This window comes from Typopeltis vanoorti, chromosome 20, assembly GCF_054136105.1.
Source record: "Typopeltis vanoorti isolate ZY-2024b chromosome 20, IOZ_Tvanoo_1.0, whole genome shotgun sequence".
NCBI lineage: Eukaryota > Metazoa > Arthropoda > Arachnida > Uropygi > Thelyphonidae > Typopeltis > Typopeltis vanoorti.
The window spans coordinates 95,087,715-95,108,416 of NC_143568.1; the positions used below are offsets into that span (position 1 = coordinate 95,087,715).

The following is a 20,702-nucleotide window of genomic DNA, read 5'->3' on the forward strand; positions in this document are numbered from 1 at the left end:
TATATGTAACTGAAAAATAGTGTCAGACAAACATGTTTCCTCAGTAATGAATAATACTAGCAGAAATGGAAATACTTATCTATTTCTGTTGTATTTTGAGACAAAAATACAAAATTACTTTTTTTTTTTGCAAGACTACAGATTTTATAATGAAAGTAATCGCTTTTGCACAATATCACAAAATTGAGGAACTTCTTGGAGGAAAAGAATGGTTCTTAGTGGTAATAACTCGATCAGTTTTAACTATTTTGTGATATTCATGTGCACTGAACACTGAACTGCACATGAATCTATTCTAAGAACATACTGCAGGATACCACTATGAGCAACATGCATAAGGAATGACAAGTTTTAGAAGGGATTACAGATGGATTTTTTATCTGTTAACCAAATTTTTGGACAGTATGCAGTCATGCTGCTGATGACTGTTCAGAGCCAAATTCAACATCTGACTCTTTATGGAAGAATTACAACTTTGAAAAGTGACAAAATACAAGAGGGGAAGAGAGAAATTAATGAAATTTTGCCTATTCTGGATAATGACCAAAAGCAATGTTTCATTACATTTAGAAATATGTCTAGGATGATAGCTTGAGTTTCTTTTCAATGTTACAGGAGATAAAACAATTATTTAGATCAATATGTGTGCGCGCACACACACACACACTATTTGGAAGTCAATGGACACCACCATGGGCAAGGTGCATTGTGCCATGTAACGAGCCACATGTTTTAGTTGGTATAAATTATAAGAACATGATGCTCCCAAGTCAGTGCAACTATGTCCAGGTGAAATGGCTGACATGTTGCAGGCCTATCTTTTGAGAAAATTATTGACAAATTAGGCCATCCCCTGTCAACAATTAGTGATACTAAGATGGAGGCACAAGGAGTCAACCACAAGTGCTACCTGTGGTGGACGATCCACCACACTCACTGAACATCATTGTAAGGTGCTACGAAAGATAATATGTAAAATCTGCCATTTGTCAGCTGACACATTGAATGCAGAGTTCCGGGCATCAACCAGAACATGAATCTGCACAAAACATTCAGAACCCGAGGCACATAAGATGGGTTTCCATGACAGGACTGCAACATGCAAGCCCCACATTACCCGAACCAACATGCAGCATAGTCTTCAATGGTGCAAAGAGTGTATACAGTAATGAATCACACTACACCTTCTACCAAGCAGATGCACAGTGAACATCTCTTACCACAGTGCATAACTCTAACTATGAAATTAGGAGATGGCGGTGTGATGCTATTACCTGTTTTTTCTGGTATGGCCTCAGAGCTTCAGACCTGTTTGCGGTGCTGCAAAGATTGAACTCGATGCAATGCTTCATACTTTCTGGGTTTCTATGAAACTGACCACTGTCTCTTTCAGCTGTACATGACCACAAATCATGTAACTGCATGATTTGTGGTCATGTACATCACCACACTTGACTGGCCTCCACAGAGCCATGATCTCAAAACTACCAAACATCTGCTCCACAACAGTTCGGTACCTGATTACATGTCTACAGGAAGTATGGTCTAAAATTCCCAGCGATCATTATTGTACACTTGTGGAAAGTATTCCCCATACGATTGCTGCAGTCATCGCAGTGAAAGGAGATTCTACATCTTATTAATGTGAGCACCGTGGTTAGTTGTTCCTCAGACTATGTTGTCTGTTGACATCTTTCCAAGCTGTGTGTGCGTATTTCACCCCGATACTTATTTCACATTTCCCTCCAAATATTCCCCGTAATTTCTGTCAGCCTATGTTGTGTCCAAGTTTCCAGTCCAGACTTAATGTGTGTGGTAGCCTGTGCCCACAATATTGGAAGTCACAAGTTACAAACTCTTAATTTGATATGCTTAAAATTGGTGGCATCTTTGTTAAAAGATCTTGTACATTGCATGCTAAATATTTCTATAAGATGAACCAAATTGCTTACTCCTTCAGCTAATTAAATACCATATACATGCAGTTTAGAAACAAGTTATATCCCATTTGTCCAGTCATTTAAATCTAAACGAATTGGAAGTTCTTTTCTGCTTAATTTTGACAGTGACATTTTGAAGGTTTAGTGCACTGAAACTGCTAATGTAATATTTCTCATATTAATGCTGCCCTTTTTCTGTCTAACTCTAACTTGCCAAATTGTAAGCACTAAATTAATTCACTTAAATCTGTATACCTACTACAAAAATCCATCACCATTTGTAAGTTCAAGTAACTGTACTGTCTAGACAGCAGACATCAGCATCAGTTCATCCACACAGTGCAGACTAAAAGTAACCAATTAGAGTATTAAGTTGGAATGGGTCAGAGTAATATTGGAGTGGAGATGGTGGAAAAATTACTCAATAAGTGGCAAGTATGATTTATCGTGTAATTAGTTTTCATAATATATTCAAAATTGAATGTAAGTTAGAAAGTGTGAAAGTAAAAAAATTTGTGCCCATGTGCACACACTCAGCTTACAGAGGACACCATTCCCTTCTCCAGATCCACAAGTGATCTGGCTTTTCAGTTCTTTTCTGCTTAATTTTGACAGTGACATTTTGAGGATTTACTGTACTGAAACTGCAAATGTAATATAATATTTCTCATATTAATGTTGCCCTCATGAACAATTATTTAATAAGTATATCCTCCTCCCCATACTCATTTCATATTTTCCTTGTCTACACATTAAATGCATGTATATATACAGGGTGTCCCAAAATTCACGCAAGAAGTAATTTTGATAAAAAACACAGGTTTTTAATTAAAAATTGTAATTTCTTATTGATTCATAAAGTATACAGTATAGGGTTATGCATGGAATAGCATATCGGTAAATGGCCTCCACGTCTTTGCTGGCACATACGCACTCTTTTGTCGAAATTTTCCATGACCGTTTTGCATAAATGTGGCTGAATTTCGTTGATACAGCCCTCAATTTCCTCCTTCAAGGCGCGGGTGGTGGTGGTGGGCTTGTTGGCATAAACCTTAGACTTCAAAAAACCCCAAAGAAAAAAGTCCAACGGCATTAAGTCACATGATCTGGGCGGCCAATTCTGATCACCACAACAGAAAATGACTCATGCAGTAATTGAATTGTTTCTCGGGCTGTATGACATGTGGCACCGTGTTGTTGAAACCACATGTCGTCCACATCCATATCTTGCAATTTAGGCACAAAAAACTGGATTATCATGTCGCGATAGTGAGATGATAATCCAGTTTTTATTAACTGTTATTGCCTTACCAGCCGCATTTTCGAAGAAGAATGGACCGATGATTCCTCCAGCCCAAAATCCGCACCAAACAGTGACATGTTGTGGATGCATTTGTTTCTCAACAATCACTCATGGATTTTCTGAACCCCAAATGCAACAATTTAGTCGATTAACGAAGCCATCAAGATGAAAATGAGCCTCATCGCTGAAGATGATTTTGTTCGAAAAATAATCATCCACTTGTTGTTGTTCCATAATCCATTCAACAAACTCTCTTCGCTGTGTGTGGTCATTTTTAATAACCCTGAACTGTCAGCTGTCACGCTGTCTTTTTTTTCTCGTTGGCAACACTTTACCGCACAAATGGCGCTAAATTTAAATCTTGCGTGAATTTTGGGACACCCTGTATAACACAAGTCATGAAGCAAGATGAAATCTGTAGGTCGGTGAAAAAGTAGAGCAGCTACGAATGATCAAATTTATGGTGAAAGAAGACTGCTCAATCCTTCCATAGATGGAGATGGTAATCTAAGTCTCCTCCCCCCACACCAAACATAGCCATATTTCCTTTAGACCTCTGCTTTTTCCAACAAAGAATTTGAGAAGACAAAAGTCAGACAGCAACATGATGTTGATCACGTGTTCAATTTATATGTTCAAATTTCAACATATGCGCTCATAGTTAATGATTACTCAGAACTTTTAAAGAGAATCACTAAACACTTTCACATCCAAACTTACCACTGTACACATTAGCTCTGCATGTAGAATGTTGACCTGTAAATTTACTAAGCTAGACATCAATCAATAGTAAATATTCAGATGTCAGTAACCCCCACCCACACACTCTTTATACAAAGCATCCACTTCGAAGTGCTTTCGATGGAAACACATTACACAAAATACTCTATTATAATATTTTTAATTAGAGTATTAATACTTTTCAGATCTTTCAACAAATTGCAATGTGTATCCAGAATGTGATGAAAGATTCCAAAGATGCTCTCAAAAATGTTAAGTTATGCTTAAAACAAATATTGTTCAGCATCATAAAAGGACATCTGTCCATGGCAGAAATACTATTGCAATATGTAGTAATCTGTTGATCAAACCTACAAAACAGCGATCCTTCAAAGTTTCAATCCTTCAATTGACCACTGAATTGCAATTTCACATGATACATTAGTGCTCCTGTGCAGTCCCATGCTGGCTTGGTTGCCCAGGTGGTTAGTATACCCACTCTCCAACCAACAGGCTGTGGATTCAAATCCTGCTGTGGACATGAATATTTGTGATTGTCTTCAAGTGGAAGATGAATTTCAACCATGCCCTGCTTACTGGAGACCTGAAGTGACTTAAAGTTCCATGTTTGGTTTCTAGAGCAGGATTTCTGAACTATGTAAAAATGAATTAAAAATATAAATTCCTTAACTCACCCATGGTATAAAATGTATTACAGGTTTGTAGATAACCTTTACTGGACAGGAAGAGAAACAACAAAAATTGTTTGTTTTCTCTCTTAACACTAGAGAACACTGTATATATGTAGCAGTATGCTATATTGCAAATATAAATAACATTGAATAGGTAATATAATAGGGAAAAAAATCATAATATTGGTAATAAAAAAAAAAATTAGTTTAATCACTTCCCCCAGCCTTTGAGAAGACATAAAGAGTGTAATCCAGATTTATATACGGTAACTCTTGTTTGCATTTACTCAGCTACATGATATTTATATTTCTTCTTCTTTTCATCAATTTACCATTTTACAGTGTAGACCCTTGTTTACTTTTAGTAGGCTAAGTAATATCGATGTTTATTCTAACTTTCTAAAGCAAAAGCGAGCATCACAAGTATTTATACATATGGCCTATTTTTGCCATTCGTGTGCTATCTTATGTGAGGAAATTTCACAGTGCATACTATGCTTGCTGTATGTTCATTTCTAAATTAATTTCAGTAATGCAAAACTGGAGCATCAATACATACGGTTGATTTCTGTCATTTGTGTACTACAGAACTAAAATATTTTTATTAACATAGTTTCATTTACTTTTAACTGCCTACAGGAAATTTGTATTTACAATTAGTTCATAAATTCATAGACTATATTTTTTAAAATGCTTGGCTTGGAAATGAATGGTTCATTCATCATTAAGTGCCACAAATAAACATGCACATAGGGAAAGGAATTAACTTTTGGTTTTGGAATTGTGCTACAAAGTACACAACACTAAGTGACTGATATTAATATAAAGCTCAGTTGTTGAGAATAGCGAAAGCCAGAGATAAGGCCTCAAAAGACATAACATCAGTCAAGCAGATAAAGGATGCCTCAGGAGTAGTATTACAAGAGGAGGACAAAATCAGAGGAAGATGGAAAGAATATTTCCTTAAACTACTAAATGAGGAGAATCCGAGAGAGAGGTGTGAGGATGGAGAGGCAAACGAGAGACCGGTGCAAGACATAAGTAGAGAGGAAGTGGATTGGGTACTGAGAAAAATGAAGAATGGAAAGGCTGTGGGGGCAGACCAGATACCTGTGGAAGTGTGGAAAAGTTTGGGTAGTGGATATGTTATGGGATCTGATGAGGAAAATAGCCCAACAGGAAAAGATACCAGAGGAATGGAGGAAAAGTATTCTCATCCCAATCTACAAAGGAAGAGGAGATGTTCAAGACTGTGGCAACTATAGAGGGATCAAGCTGATGTCACACACATTGAAGATATGGGAAAGAGTAATTGAAGGGAGGATACGGCAGGAAACGAAAATTGGTGAGGAGCAGTTTGGATTTATGCCAGGAAGAGGGACAACGGATGCAATATTTGCATTAAGGCGATTGATGGAGAAATATAGAGCGATGCAAGTGGAGTTGCACATAGTGTTTATAGACCTGGAAAAGGCATACAACAGAGTGGCCAGGTAGTAGGTATGGAGGTGTATGGGGAAGAAGGGAGGGGGTGTCGGAGAAGTACGTGAGGTTGGTGAAGGAGATGTATGAGGGAACAGAAACTCAGGTCGTCTAGTGTCGGCATGACAGAAGGGTTCCCCCATTGTCGTAGGGCTATACCAAGGGTCAGTTCTGAGCCCCTACCTCTTTGACCTGGTCATGGATGTACTAGTGGAGGATGTCAAGAAGGAGGCACCATGGAGCATGTTGTTTGCCGATGACATTGTTCTATGCGAATAATCCCGAGAGAAGCATGAAAATACCCTGGAAGAGTGGAGAAAGGTATTGGAGGAGAGAGGCATGAAAATTAACCGGGAAAAGACTGAATATATGTCAACAGGGAGTGACGAGAATATGATCATAATAATATTATATGGAGTGACTGATCTTCAGAAAGGTGAAGCTGCCAGAAAAGCATGCAACAGGACTACATGGCAAGGACTGGTGTGGCACATCACCGAGCATCGGAGCGACCATATGGTATCTGTGGATGTCCAATGAACAGATGATGATGATGTGAAATTCCAACAAAATATGTTAGTGGTGTCCTTTTAAACACTGGAGCCAAACACAGCATTCCTACCTCATATTGATATATCTTAGCCTAGATGGGAAATTTCTCATGATATTATGTGTGATATAACACAAGTTGAAAGAATAATTTAGTAAGGAGGGATAAACATGGATCTGCTTGCCAGAGTTTTCATTTGCAGTTACTTAGTGTGACAAGTACACATGCATGCAGTTAAACTGTGCAGTACACAACAACACATTGTTAAACTAGCACTTTTTGTTTGTAAAAAGAAATTGGCAAAGATTGCTTTATGTCAGCATGACAAATATATTGCAGCAAAATGAATAACTAGTTTAAAGGAAGTTTGGTTTTCCAATTTCAAGTGAAATGGTGATTTATAAAAGTGGAATGCTCAACAAGAAAAAAAAAGTTTAAATGGAGAGCTGGGGGGGGGGCAATTAATTGCCCGATGTGATAAAAAATAAAATAAAAATATGAGTAGTTATTGTCAATCTTTTTTAGTTTCTTCCTATAACACTCTTTAGAAACTAGCAGACAAGTTCAGTGATATTTTAATGCCAACTGGACCACCATTATTTGCTTATTATACTTTTTCTGGGACATTATAAAAGAAATTATTATTATTATTTTTTTGGATGGAAGGTTAGAATTCTCCATTTTGCTGAAGGAAGTAAGTCATTAAGTTATAAACAGTTCACAAAAACAATGGCTTTCTATTAGAAACAGATTAAATATTATTATTAAGAGAGGAACCTTTATCTGGTCTCTTTTGACAAAAGGTAGGTTAGCTGGTCTCATAGAGGTAGGTTTTTTTTTTTTTTTTTAAACCCAGAAACTCTGGTTTTTCGTTCTCCAGAACAGGCAAATCATCCCTGTGAACACATGCATCTATGGACATAGGGGGGAGGCATAGGATTAACCACCTTATTCACAAGTACATTTACAATGGGGAGGCATAGGGTTAACCATCTTATTCACAAGTACATTTACAGTCGCAAGTCCAAGAATTACCTTGACACCATAAAAGGTAGAATAGGAGGATTAAGTAAAGCATTATAAAGAGAGACCTTCAGGGAGTAAGGACTCATAAAAGGAGGCCACAGAGTAAATATAGCAAGTGAAACTGCCATTTTTGTTTATAGTTTCTTGGCTAGCTTTTTTCCTGTTTCAGGAATCTTCTAATGGCTGCCTTCTTTTGTTTGCTTGTGAGAAAGCCATTATGCCAAACATGTTATGCACTACTATTCTCTCCCCCTCCAAATTGATGAAATAAAAAAATTTCAGTGATTATATTTTAATTTAACAATAATGTGAAAAGCATACATAGGGCCCTCCCAAGAATAATGCTATCCCTCAGTGCATGAAGCATTCCTTTAAATTAATGATCCCTCAAATCACTGAAACTTGAACAAAAAATTGCTTTCCCAGCAAGATCAGATAAATGGAAGTTGATAGTATATCTAGAATGCAAAGATTTTAAAGAAAGATATTCTTAGGACTAATTCAAGTCAATTTGTGTGTGCATTTTATTTTTTCTTCTTTTATTATTTAAGATGTAAACATATCATGAAAAACTAAAAATGCATCAGAAGTTTTTGTAAGAAGCATATGGTTGTTAATGCATGCTCAAATTCCTTTAGAGGAATTAAATATCTTTTTATCAACATGGTATTACTGCCATTATTGGTATCCTTAAGTTATAGTTGTTTAAAGTTCAACAACGGGAAAAAAAAAAAAAAAAAGTTCTCAGATTTAAGCAATCAAAAATAACTGCTTTCTTTCAGGGAAGAAAAAAAACAAAATATATGTAATGATTTAAAGGACTAAAAATACACTGATTTACATTAGATTCACCCTGACATGTCAAAAGTGATCACGTTGAGCGTCTTATTTGCACAATAAATCCAAACAACTTAATATCAACTCTCACTACAGTAAATTCAGGGGATCATAGAAACTTAAGTGGCTATGAACTTGGGTCAGCACTTTTTTTTTTTTTTTAAGCTTGACATAGTGAGTAAGTTTGTTATAATGATGTTTGCTATAGTGGAAGTTCAGTGTGTGTGTGTAATCCAAACTATCAAACCCATGCATACCATCCAAAAGGTGTGAAAATCAGTTGTCATGATGCCCAACATTTGATGATTAAACACCTGAACACAATAGGCCTGGTTGGTTAGTATGCCAAGTGGTTAGCATATCTGCTCTCCAGCCAAGAGGCTGCAGGGTTAAAATCCTACCATAGGCATGGATGTTTGTGATTGTCCTACTAACTCTGTGTGGAAAGGCATCTACAACCCTACCACTTCTTCTAGCAGAAGGTGTCACTCCCAAAAACTCTGAGGTATGGGAGTGACCATACAGCATCTATGGATGTCAAATTTGAAATTTTTTTTCCCCTGAACCTTTTACCTGAACACCAAATATCCAAACATTCCATAGAAGTTATACAAATGCACTGAACTTAAATTGACGTCTTTTAATTCGTTGCATTTGTATAGTTTATATATAACAAATTAAATAATTTACACTGATATCACTTACCTTACAACTTCTCCTATATTTGAAGATATGAGATAACGAATAAACTGTTTCATATTGTTATAAATGGCTCTACCTTCTTCAACAGCAGCAACTATTGTAGAGAAGTTATCATCAGCTAAAACCATTTCAGAAGCTGATTTAGCTACAGCAGTTCCAGAACCCATGGCAATACCAATTTCAGCTTTCTTTAGAGCAGGTGCATCATTAACACCATCTCCTGTCTTGAAAGAAAGTTACACTTCCTTCATCATTAAGGAAATAACGTTTTCCAACTTGTAATAACAAAGTATCAAATAGCTGTATTATTATAAATACTGACAAAGTTATTGTGCTTGTTCTAAGATTATATAACAACTGAGTTAGTAAGCCCATCTAAACAAAACAGGCATTATTCTGTGAAACCAAGAAACATGATTTATGCCACTATACAAAGAAAAACTGTTGAAGAGCATGGAGAAGAACAAACTATGTTGAAATGAAACAGGAGTTGTGAGGATCAGATTTTTACTTTATGACAGTCAAGAAATCATGAGAATATAACAAGGATGATCTGTATTTAAGTTTAGCAGGAAAAGGCATACAAAAATGTGCCAATGGAAAAAGCTGTTCAAAATCCTATAATTATAGGATAAAAATGGAACATTATACAGAGCAATATATATAGCCTATATTTAAGTTGCAATTCAGCTGTTGCAACTAAAGGAGGCATTGGGATATGGTTTTAATGTAAAATCAGTTGTAAGATGAGGATGCACACTATCTCCACTCTTATTCATCATTTTTGTATGCCATATCAGATATGTATATCATTTTCACGCACAAGAGGTTCCCAAAACCAAGTGAACAGAGAGAAAGAAGAAAAGAATTTGTTGATGTGTTTCTTGAAGAGTTGTTAGAAAAAATAGTATGGGGACGTGTGTTCCGAGGAACAGAGATATGGGGGATGAGAAGCCAATTCAATAAGTATGGATCTGAACTGGCCATTATCATCCCTCCACTTTCCTTAAGTCAGGTATAAAGTATCTATGAAAAAGCTACTGCAGGTATTTATACATGATTTAAGGAAAGTGGAGGGATGGTAATGGTCAGTTCAGTGGAGCAGGCTACTGGAGGGAGTAAGTGAGAGAGGGATCATCAGTTAAGCAAACAGCTCTTCTGAATACAATCAAACAATCTGAGAGAGGTCCTAGGTGTGCCTAGGTGACAATATTCTAAGGTTGAGCATATCTGCCATGCCTATAACTGAGTAGGAGAGAAGTATTGTTTAGAATGTAAAAGAATGTCAGGCTTTTTGAAGGCTGAAGAGGCTACAAATGTGATGTGTTTGTACCAGGATAGGCTAGATGTGAAAGTCAGCCCAAGAAAAGAAAACTGATCCTGGTTAATACTGTCAAAAAAAAAAAAAGCAAGGGAGAATGAAGCATGGTCTATCCTCTTGGAAATGAGACAGGACTTGTGTTCTGGTGGTATTAAACTCACTAATAATCCTTACCTCATTTAAGAATTTCAAGGAGATTAGTGTCTAAGGCATGGTTACAAAGAATCTTGAGCTTGAATCATTTGATAATTATAAGGCTTTTGAGAATGAAAAAGAGGAATAGAGAGTGCTCTCAAGTACTGTCATTAACAAAGGTATGAAATGGACTGGATGTCAGAGAGAGAGAGAGATCATTGATGTATAGGAAGAAGAGTGTAGATGAAAGCAGAGCCCTGACTCCAGCCTTGATTGAAAAATTTGATGAAAGGAAGCCATGACTCACAATGAATGACTAGAGGAAGCTGGCAATCCACTCATAAAAGGTAGGAGGAATACCACACTTTATGAAGATATGCTTCTAAATGGCACTTTTTGAAACTTGTCTAAATGAATCTTGTAATAAGGCAAATCCCAAAGAAGTGAAAAGCGGAAAAAACAGTTCAACTGTTTAAGGATAAGGGAAATGCACATACAGTAGTATTTGGATTTTTCAAAGGCCTTTGATAGATTATCACAAGACAAGCTGATAACTAAATTGAAACGGCTGTGAATGAATAAGAAACCATGAGTAAGATGGGTGGTCAGTTGTCAAATAGGTATTAACAGGTTGTGTATGGGGGAGTGGTATCCCAAAAGAGGAAAGTATAGTATGCCAATGGTAGAGTACACCTGTGATATGTTTAGAGGTCGTTATTGTTTAACTTGTACTGTATGCTAATGATACTGGAGACCTATGTGGAGATATGCAGCTGCCTGCCAATGATGCAAAGTTGGGAAGAACTATGAGAAGTAGAGCAGATGTGGCCTTGCAGGAGAATCTTAATAGATGAATATGTGAGCGGACACATGAATGGAGCTACTGGTTTTATGTTGCAAAGTGTAAGGTCTTGAAATTTGGAAAGCAAAGGTGGGATGCAGAGGGTACAATTAATGAGGATATTTTGAAGGAAGTGGAAGAGATCAAAGAGTAATGGTGGACAGAGACTAAATTTAGGGGTCACATAGTTAAAACTAAGAACATCACAATGGATTATGGAAATAAGGAGGACCTTGACATACAGAAGCAAAGAGGTTATGATTCTTCTCTTGTATAAGGCCTTGATATCAGGCTGCAAATAGACTACTTGCACAGATTTTGTTTTTCAAGGGGATGAGGACATTTTAAGCAAGGGTCCAGAGAAAGTTCACTAAGTCAGTTTCAGATCTATGGAAAGTGGGGTATGAGGCCAAATTGAAGGAACGCAACTTACAAAACTTTATGAATAAAAGAAAGAGAGGGATATGATTGAAACATACAAGCTAGTGAGGAGTTGTTACCAGATTACTGTGGAGAAGATTTTCATAGAGAAAGAAAGATAAAGGTAGAACAAGAGGCTATCCATGAAAGCTGAATAAGGAGGATGTGAAGAACAAGTTCTTTGCATGGAGAGTGGAATGCATTCACTGAAAGTGCGATTAGTGCAAAAACTGTGAATAGATTGAAGGCACAGTCCAAAAATATTTTTGCATGAGAGTGTGGACTCCATGGAAGTTTAATAATAATAAATCACCAAGTCTCCAGAAATCCTTAACTAAACTGAATAACTGTTTGTAATATATTTGGGACGAAAATTAGCAATAAAAAGACGGACTGAAAACAAGCAGTGGAGACCACCTCACAGAACAGGTAAAATAATTTAGCTAACAAACTCATACCGAAGACAATTTTTAGTGCAGATGGCAAATTAAATTTGGAAATAGATAACAGAATAAAAAAAAGCTGGTATGTCAGGGCCCAACATGAATAAATGTATATGGATGCCAGAATCATTAAAAATGAAGTTATTAGTCAACATTCTTAACATTTAAGAGTGCATGAGCATAGGTAATCAAATGCAGCAGCTAGCAAAACAGGTGCTCTACTTCAATCATCTGGAATTTGTTCATTCCAGGCCTTGTAAATTGTGCAGTGTAGCCACTGCATAATTTAAACCTCTTTTTTTACTCTACATTTGGGCATTTCCAGTTGAATATAATCTCCTATGTGTAAAAGTAGCTAAATAAGAGTCTTGTAGACAGTCAAAAAATATAGGAGAATAGTATTGAGAATGTAGGAAAATTCTAGAGGTTGGAAAAAAACAACAACCTGGAAATGGAAAGAAGAAGTGTATTACTATGAAAAGATGTTAAGTAACAAACAGTAATTGAATAGTGATAGAAAATATTTAGGGAGGAATGCAATCAGGTACACATATGTGAGAGAGGAAAAAAAACCCCTCAAAAACTTATGTTAGAAAAGTAGCTGGAGTAGATTATATACATATGGAAAGGCAGGAATTAGCAAGTTTAACAAATGTATTTTTATCTCTTTTGGTGTTGTTTATACCATGAAACATATCTGGAACCAGTGTGAGGATAACATTATCAACAACATACATCCATGTTCAATGTTGATACTACAGTTTTTCTTTCTTTCTTTACTTTACTTTCTTTCTTTCTTGCTACTGCCTCAATATATAGCATCTTATAGTTATACCAAGCAAGAAATCATATTCTTACTTTGATCTTTACCTTACTGTAAGCAAACAGTTTCTGAATGAATATCTTCATCACTATTCACTTGTATATAGAAGTAATTGACTTACTGTTAGATGCATATATTACTATGCATTATGGGAAAGGTCATTACTCATTATTCGACCTTTGAGGTTTCATCAGCGAGAGTTAAAGCCGAGAAGATGCTGGGTTTAAATCAATAAATAATGCATATTTTCCACATACATCTCAAGTATATACAGTGATCAAAATTAAAGTATCCTATATGTGATCCACGTTGCCATTTGGTAGCAGCTCCAGGGATGGCAACGAGAAGTTAGGTACTGGTGCTACCACTATCACTGACAAAAATAATGGAAAAATGGACCCAGATTCAGACTCCGCAACCATTTAATAACCAGAACATGGAATATTAGTACTCTACTACAATCAGGTCAACTCAAATTACTACAGCATGAACTAAAAAGATATGAATGGACTGCTATGGGACTTTGCGAAATTCGATGGCCCAAAACAGGAGAGCTAACTACAGATGAAGGGCATTTGCTTTTTTACTCTGATGTGACTGCAGCAGAAAAGAATCTGTCGGGTTTTTGATACACAAATCATCACGAAATTCTGTCATGGAATTCAACCATATCAATAGCAGAATTGCTCTATTCCACCTGAGAGGAAAACCACTCAATATCACCATCATACAGGTCTATGCCCCAACCACAGATCATGAGGACTCCGAAGTAGAGGAGTTTTACGGTCAACTTAATGCAACAATCACCAGAGCGAATAGAAAAGACCTTTTGATTGTACAGGGCGATTGGAATGCCAAAATTGGAACAGACATCGGCAAGGATTATCTCCCATTTGTCAGACCGTATGGTTATGGGGAGACAAACGAAAGGTTTTGAATTGATCAATTTTGCCTCACAAAATGAACTTGCATTACTAACACTCTATTTCCCCATAAACCTTCCAGAAGATGGACATGGACATCGCAACTGTGAATATGAAAATGAGGGAAAGATTACCTACAAAATCAACTCGTAAAAGATATAATATAGAAAAATTAAAAGATCCCCAAATAAATACACTATATAAATACAAATTAAAACAAATTTTTGACACAAGCTTCAAGAAATATAACAGTATCGAATCTAAAACCAAATACGTCTCACAAAAGATAACTGAGACAGCTGAAGAAATCCTTGGATACAAAAGGAAAATAAATAAACCATGGATAACCAAAAATATTTTGGACCTACGCATGAAAGAAGATATTTGAAATCTCATATTAATAGTGGTGATAATAGAGAACAGTATAAAAATATCACTACGATTATTAAAAAAGAAATCAAACATGCTAGAAACTTATGGAATGAATGCAAAAATATAGAAGAGGACTTAAATAAAAATAATTCTAAAAGTGCTTTTCAAATTATCAATAAGTTAACCAAACCTTTTATCGCAATTAATTGGAGCATAGAAGATGAAACTCCAATCACGGATAACCAGAAAATAGTTGATAGATGGAAATGTCATGCAACCAAGCTTTTTCAAAAGGACCCTCAACTGACTGATGATATTTTGGATGGAATTTTGCCAGGAGGTTCGGAGGAAGGAGATTACCCGATATTAAAAGAAGAAGTTATTGCAGCAGTTAACTCCTCAAAAATAGGAAAATCACTGGGAAGTGATGGTGTCACAGTGGAACTGATACATGAAGGAGGTGACATCATCATAGACACCTTGCTAAATTTATTCCAGCACATATGGAACACAGAGACTTGGCCTTCTGTCCTTGTACCTATTCCTAAAAAGGGAAACAACAATAAATGTAGCAACTATAGAACAATAAGCCTTATTAGTCATCCAAGCAAAATCCTGTTAAAAATACTATTGTCAAGAATCGAAAAGAAAATAGAAAGCAGACTATCAGATGAACAAGCAGGTTTCTGGAAGTCCAGAAGTACAATTGACCATATTTTTACAATACACATACTAGACAAAAAATACATAGAACATAACAAAATAATCTGTCACAACTTTTTAGACCTTCAAAAAGCTTTTGACTCAATATGGCAAGAGGCATTATGGAAAATTTTAGAACATTATGGTATTGACAACAAAATCATTTGGATTATTAAATCTCTTTATTCTTCATCTGATATGAGAATTGAAATTCACAACCAGACTAAGACTAATTGACACCTTGGTGAATTCTGTCCTCTTGTATGGTTGTGAGGCCTGGACTTTATTGAAGGAAGATGAGAGGAGACTCCTGTGTTTCGAAATGAAAACTTACAGAAGACTTTTGAGAATTCCCTATACCGCTCACGAAACCAATGAAAACGTCTGAAAACTGATCGATTCAATAGATGGGAGAAAAAGGGAAAAATATTCTGACAGTCATCAGAAGAAGACAGATGAAATGGTTCAGACATGTGGAGAGGGCTAATGGCATTCCAAAGCAAGTACTAGAAGGAATCATTCTGGGATCAAGGGTTAGGGGCCGACCTCGATTAAAATGGACTGATAACATCAAAAAATGGACAAATTCCTCCCTTTCCAAACTGACATCAAGAAGAAGAGACCAAGATGACTGCAGGAGGGTAGCAAAGAGTATCACCTACCAGCCATGAATGACCCAACAGTTCATTTAGGACTACGGGAGAAGATGATATATGGAAAGGCTTATATGTTCACAGTACATGTTAAAATTTATTTTCATGGTATTGATGACAACACAGAATGATAAGAAAATAATTAATATTTTTAACTTATTTGCTGATATTATATCCAGCATCTTAAGAGCACAAAAACAGTTTGTCACAGTATGCAAAACACAAGGAACTAAAGTCCTAATTAGGCACCATCTATGTTGGAAAAAAAAAAAAGAGAGAAAACAAGTATTAGATATAAAATTAGATTAGTAATTAGATCTTAAAATAACTGTCTCCCAGATTTTTGATAAATTTATATAGCCATACTTTCTGAGATTTGGAATAAGTTTTAAAGCTTTTGTGTAACATTTTTGTTTCCATCCAATTGATCCTGTGTGAAGGGATATCCAAGGCATGGTCTGCTAAACCTGACTTGCTATAACGATACTGCCAGGTGTATTTTTTATGTTCATCAAGTCTTTCACTCTGTATATAATAAGCCCGGTCACAAGAACAGGGCACTTTGTAAACTCCTGGATGTGATAAAGAAGAGAGTTTGTCCTTAGGTGAATGGATGAGAGTTGCCAATTTGACATAAGAGTTAAATATGGCACATAGCTGATATTTATCAAGCACTGTAGATATCTTTGCAGATGTGCCTTGGATGTATAGGATGGTAACAGTTTTTGCTGTAGTCTTGTATGGTAGGCAATGGAGTGGATTTCTGGGGAGCACTGTCATTGGAACAAATAGCTTTAGCTCTGTGAGTTAGTGTTTTTAAGATACCACACTGTTGAGCTGGATGATGGTGTGACTGCTTGTTAGTATTCTAAAAACACTAACTCACAGAGCTAGAACTATTTGTTCCAATGACAATGCTCTTAATGCTGAACTAACACAAGTTCTTGGCCATAGGATAGAAAAAGTCTAAATGCTCCCCAGATATCCACCCCATTACCTCCCATACATTCAAGGCACATCTGAAAAGTTATCAACAGTGCTTAATAAATATCAGCTATGCACCATATTTATCCCTTATGTCAAATTGGCAACTCTCATCCATTCACCTAAGGACAAACTCTCTTTTTTATCACGTCCAGGAGTTTACGAAGTACCCTGTTCATTCTGGTGACCGGGCTTACTACAGACAGAGAGAAAGACTTGGTGAACATAAATACATCTGGCACTATTGTTATGGCAAGTCGAGTTTAGCAGACCATGCCATGGATACCACTTCACACAGGATCAACTGGAAGAAAACAAAAATGCTAAACAGAAGTCATTAGTCAGAGTGAGAGAGATTGTTTTCGAAATTAACAGAAGCTTCAAAACATATTCCAAATTTCAGCAAGTATGGCTGTATAAATTTACCAAAAATCTGGAAGACAGTCATTTTAAGATTTAATTAATACTTGTTTTCTCTCTTTTCACAATATAGATGGTGCCTAATTAGAACTTTAGTTCCTTGTGATGTTCATTACAATTTTCTAAATTAATCCCACTGAAGATGCTGGAAATATCAGCAAATAAGTAAATTAATATTAATTATTTTCTTATCATCCTGTGTTGCCATCAATACCACAAAAATAAATTAACATTAAAATATCTCGTTTATGTTCTTGTGGAAGAGCATCCAGTAATCCAAATGCTGCAAAACTTTGCAGGAATATATGGCGTGTGTGTCAGAGGAAGCAATATCTGAGGGGGGAAAAAGTAGTTCCAAAATTCATCAGCATGGGCATTTGTAAATAGTAAATGCAAGGATTTTACATATCACATAACAAGTAGGTTCCAGGAGGCTTTAAAAATATGGACATGGGACTTTTTCTTTCATTCTGGTTGTGAACACCTAAACAACTGCAATGCTGTTGCTGCACTCTGCAAATTTCATTGCCTGAATAAATGTAGGCAAGGTCCATGTGCTCGGTGATGAATGATTAAATGGTTTGAAGAAACTGGATGCTTGGGAGTTAGACCTGGCAGAGATTGCAAACCAATCAGTGATAAGGTTGCTACTACTGTTGTGCAGCAAGCCATGAATTTTTTCATGGCCTGCTGCATGTGGATACAGCATTGGTTCCTGAAATGCACGTGCTGTAGACACATGGATCTGCCTTACACAACTGCCTGAAAAATTCTATGGAAGATTCTGCATTTCTACTCATTTAAGATGATCCTAACACAGGAGTTGCACCTGCAGGACTTTGAAAGTCGACTGACATTGACTTTAACATTCCTTGTTTGAGTGGAGATGGACTACATAGCTGTGGATGATTTCATGGGGAGATGTGGCTCACTTTTACCTGAACAGAGCTATGAACACCCACAATTGCCAGGCATGGACTATGCAAAACCCACATGCAATCCAAAGAATTCCTTTGTATTCATTTACTTACAGCTTCATTTATCATTGGACCATTCTCTGAGGATATTCACCAGTTGGGTGCTGTGATCTGCTTAGTTACTGCCAAAATGTATTGCAACATGATAAGCAATTTTGTTGCGACACAGCTACAGCAGCGTCTGTGCATAATGGGGCCCCTGCACACATCAGTTGATCCATACAAGAGGTCCTTTGAGAATTTCATGGGAGCCAGAGTGATCATCTAAGCATTTCCCACTGCAAGTCTACACCTTGTTCACTGATCTGATCCTCCTGTGACTTCTGGTTCTAGGGATTTATCAAAGACAGAATTTATCAGGATCATCTTGATAACTTGCCAGTGCTGAAAGACAACATAATGCAGCATGTGCACAACATCAGCCCTGACCGGCTGCATTCTGCCATCTAACACTGTGCAAAGGATGCAGTTTGTGGCATACTGGGAAGGGCAGCACATTGAACAATACAGCCTATGAATGCATAATGGTGAATAAAGATGTGTTATTATGCCTGTGTCACTTTTCTCCTGCTTACACACACACACACACACAGAAAATTTACTACATCTACATTTTGTAGATCATACAGCACCCTGTGGCGAATTTTGGAACTACTTTTTATTCATTGGATATTGCTTCTACATGACGCACAATGTATTCCTGCAAAATGTCGCAGCATTGGGATCACTGGACACAAGGCCTTAAAAATAGGGATACTTAATTTTGATCACCCTGTATACAGACTGGTGCCCAAAACCTAATGATGAACACTATTTCTGAAGATTACAACTGCAAATTCAAACAAATCAGGTACATGTTCAAATTTTGTGCAAGGGATAATGTGATAGCACTTAACAGGATTAAAGGAAAAAGGCTGCATTAAGTGCATGGTGTTTGAAGGGAGCGTTTTCGTGAAGGAATAAAGTTGCAAACTTTATTCCTTCACGAATGATGTCATCTAGATAATTTTAATGGGTCGTTCAATTTTTCAGAGTGGAATGAAACACATTTTATTTAATATATATAATGCATACTAGTCAGTTATATAATGTTCCTTTTTATCAATGACCTCTTGCCATCTGTCCAACTTCTTTATGAGTGGTCATAAAACTCCTGAGGTTTACTGGCAAAAAACTGATCTCCAGGTGTCTTTTGACAGCCTCCTAGTGAAGGTTTTCTTGTTCAGAGAATTCTGCAACAATCGGAAGGTGCCAGGTCCGGTGAATACAGAGGATGCAGCAAAACATCCAGGCCAAGACATAACAATTTACTCTGGGCTGTTAACGATGTGTGGGGTCTGGCACTGTCATGGTGAAAGACAACTCCTTTCCGATTTGCCAATTCAGGACGTTTTGTGCTAATTGCACAGACCAGTTGCGTTAACTGTGAGCAATAGACAGTTGAATCAATCGTTCTACCTGACAGTAACATCTTGTAGTGGACAACACCTTTATAATCCAACCATACAGAGAGCATGATCTTCTTTGGATGCAATCCCACTTTCGAGGTTGTTTGCAGCGGCTTGCTCTTGTGTCCCCCATGATCTTTTACATATCATGTTATTGTACACAACCCATTTTTCATCTCCTGTAATCATCCGCTTCAAAAATGGGTCGTTTTCTTGGCGACATCACAGCAAATCACAGATGGATATGCGAGCAGTCATATTGGCCTCAGTTAATTCATGCGGCAACCAAACATTGAGTTTTTAAACATATCCCAGCTTATGCAAATGGTTTTCAACGCTTATATGGGATATGTTTAGTACTGCAGCAATCTCCCACACTGTTTATGACGGATTTTTGTCGACGATATCTTTCACAACACTCGAATCAACTTCAGTCAGGTGACCGGCGCATCACTGACATCGAAATCTCCAGAACGGAATTTGGCAAACCACTTTTGGCATATGCGTTCTGTTAAGGCACCATTCCCATATACGCTGCATATTTTTTTATGGGCCACCATAGATCGTTTGCCTTTTTTGAAATAAAAAAAGCAAAATATGCAGTAATGTACATTATTTCCTTCCATTTCTGAAAATGTCACACACACACACACACACACACACACACACACACACACACACACACACACACACACACACAACTGAAGTAGGCCGAACGAAAATTTACTGAAAGGTTATGTAAAATGTTGCTTTTCAACTGCGCAATAATGTTGCATGGTAGTGCAACAGGCAAAGCGGCATAAACTTGTACTGACGCATAAACCAAACGAATTTATTTGCAAACTCAATATATATATATATGTATATATTGTGCTGTATCCAGGCTCTGGGAAGCATTTCAAACCATGGAATGTGTTCCAAATGATTGCTGAGAGGTTGCCCTCGCTCTACCATGGAGCATGAAGACAGGTTTTTGGTTATAACAGCA

General features: G+C 36.8%; 1 protein-coding gene across 1 annotated transcript in view; it reads right to left on the reverse strand.

Moving 5' to 3' along the window:
- Nucleotides 1-20,702, reverse strand: part of LOC150095679 (calcium-transporting ATPase sarcoplasmic/endoplasmic reticulum type-like) — a 382,896-nt gene that overhangs the window by 62,199 nt on the left and 299,995 nt on the right. The window contains 1 exon segment of the mRNA XM_090409696.1: nt 9,256-9,476. Coding sequence (XP_090265822.1) covers nt 9,256-9,476 — 221 coding nt within the window.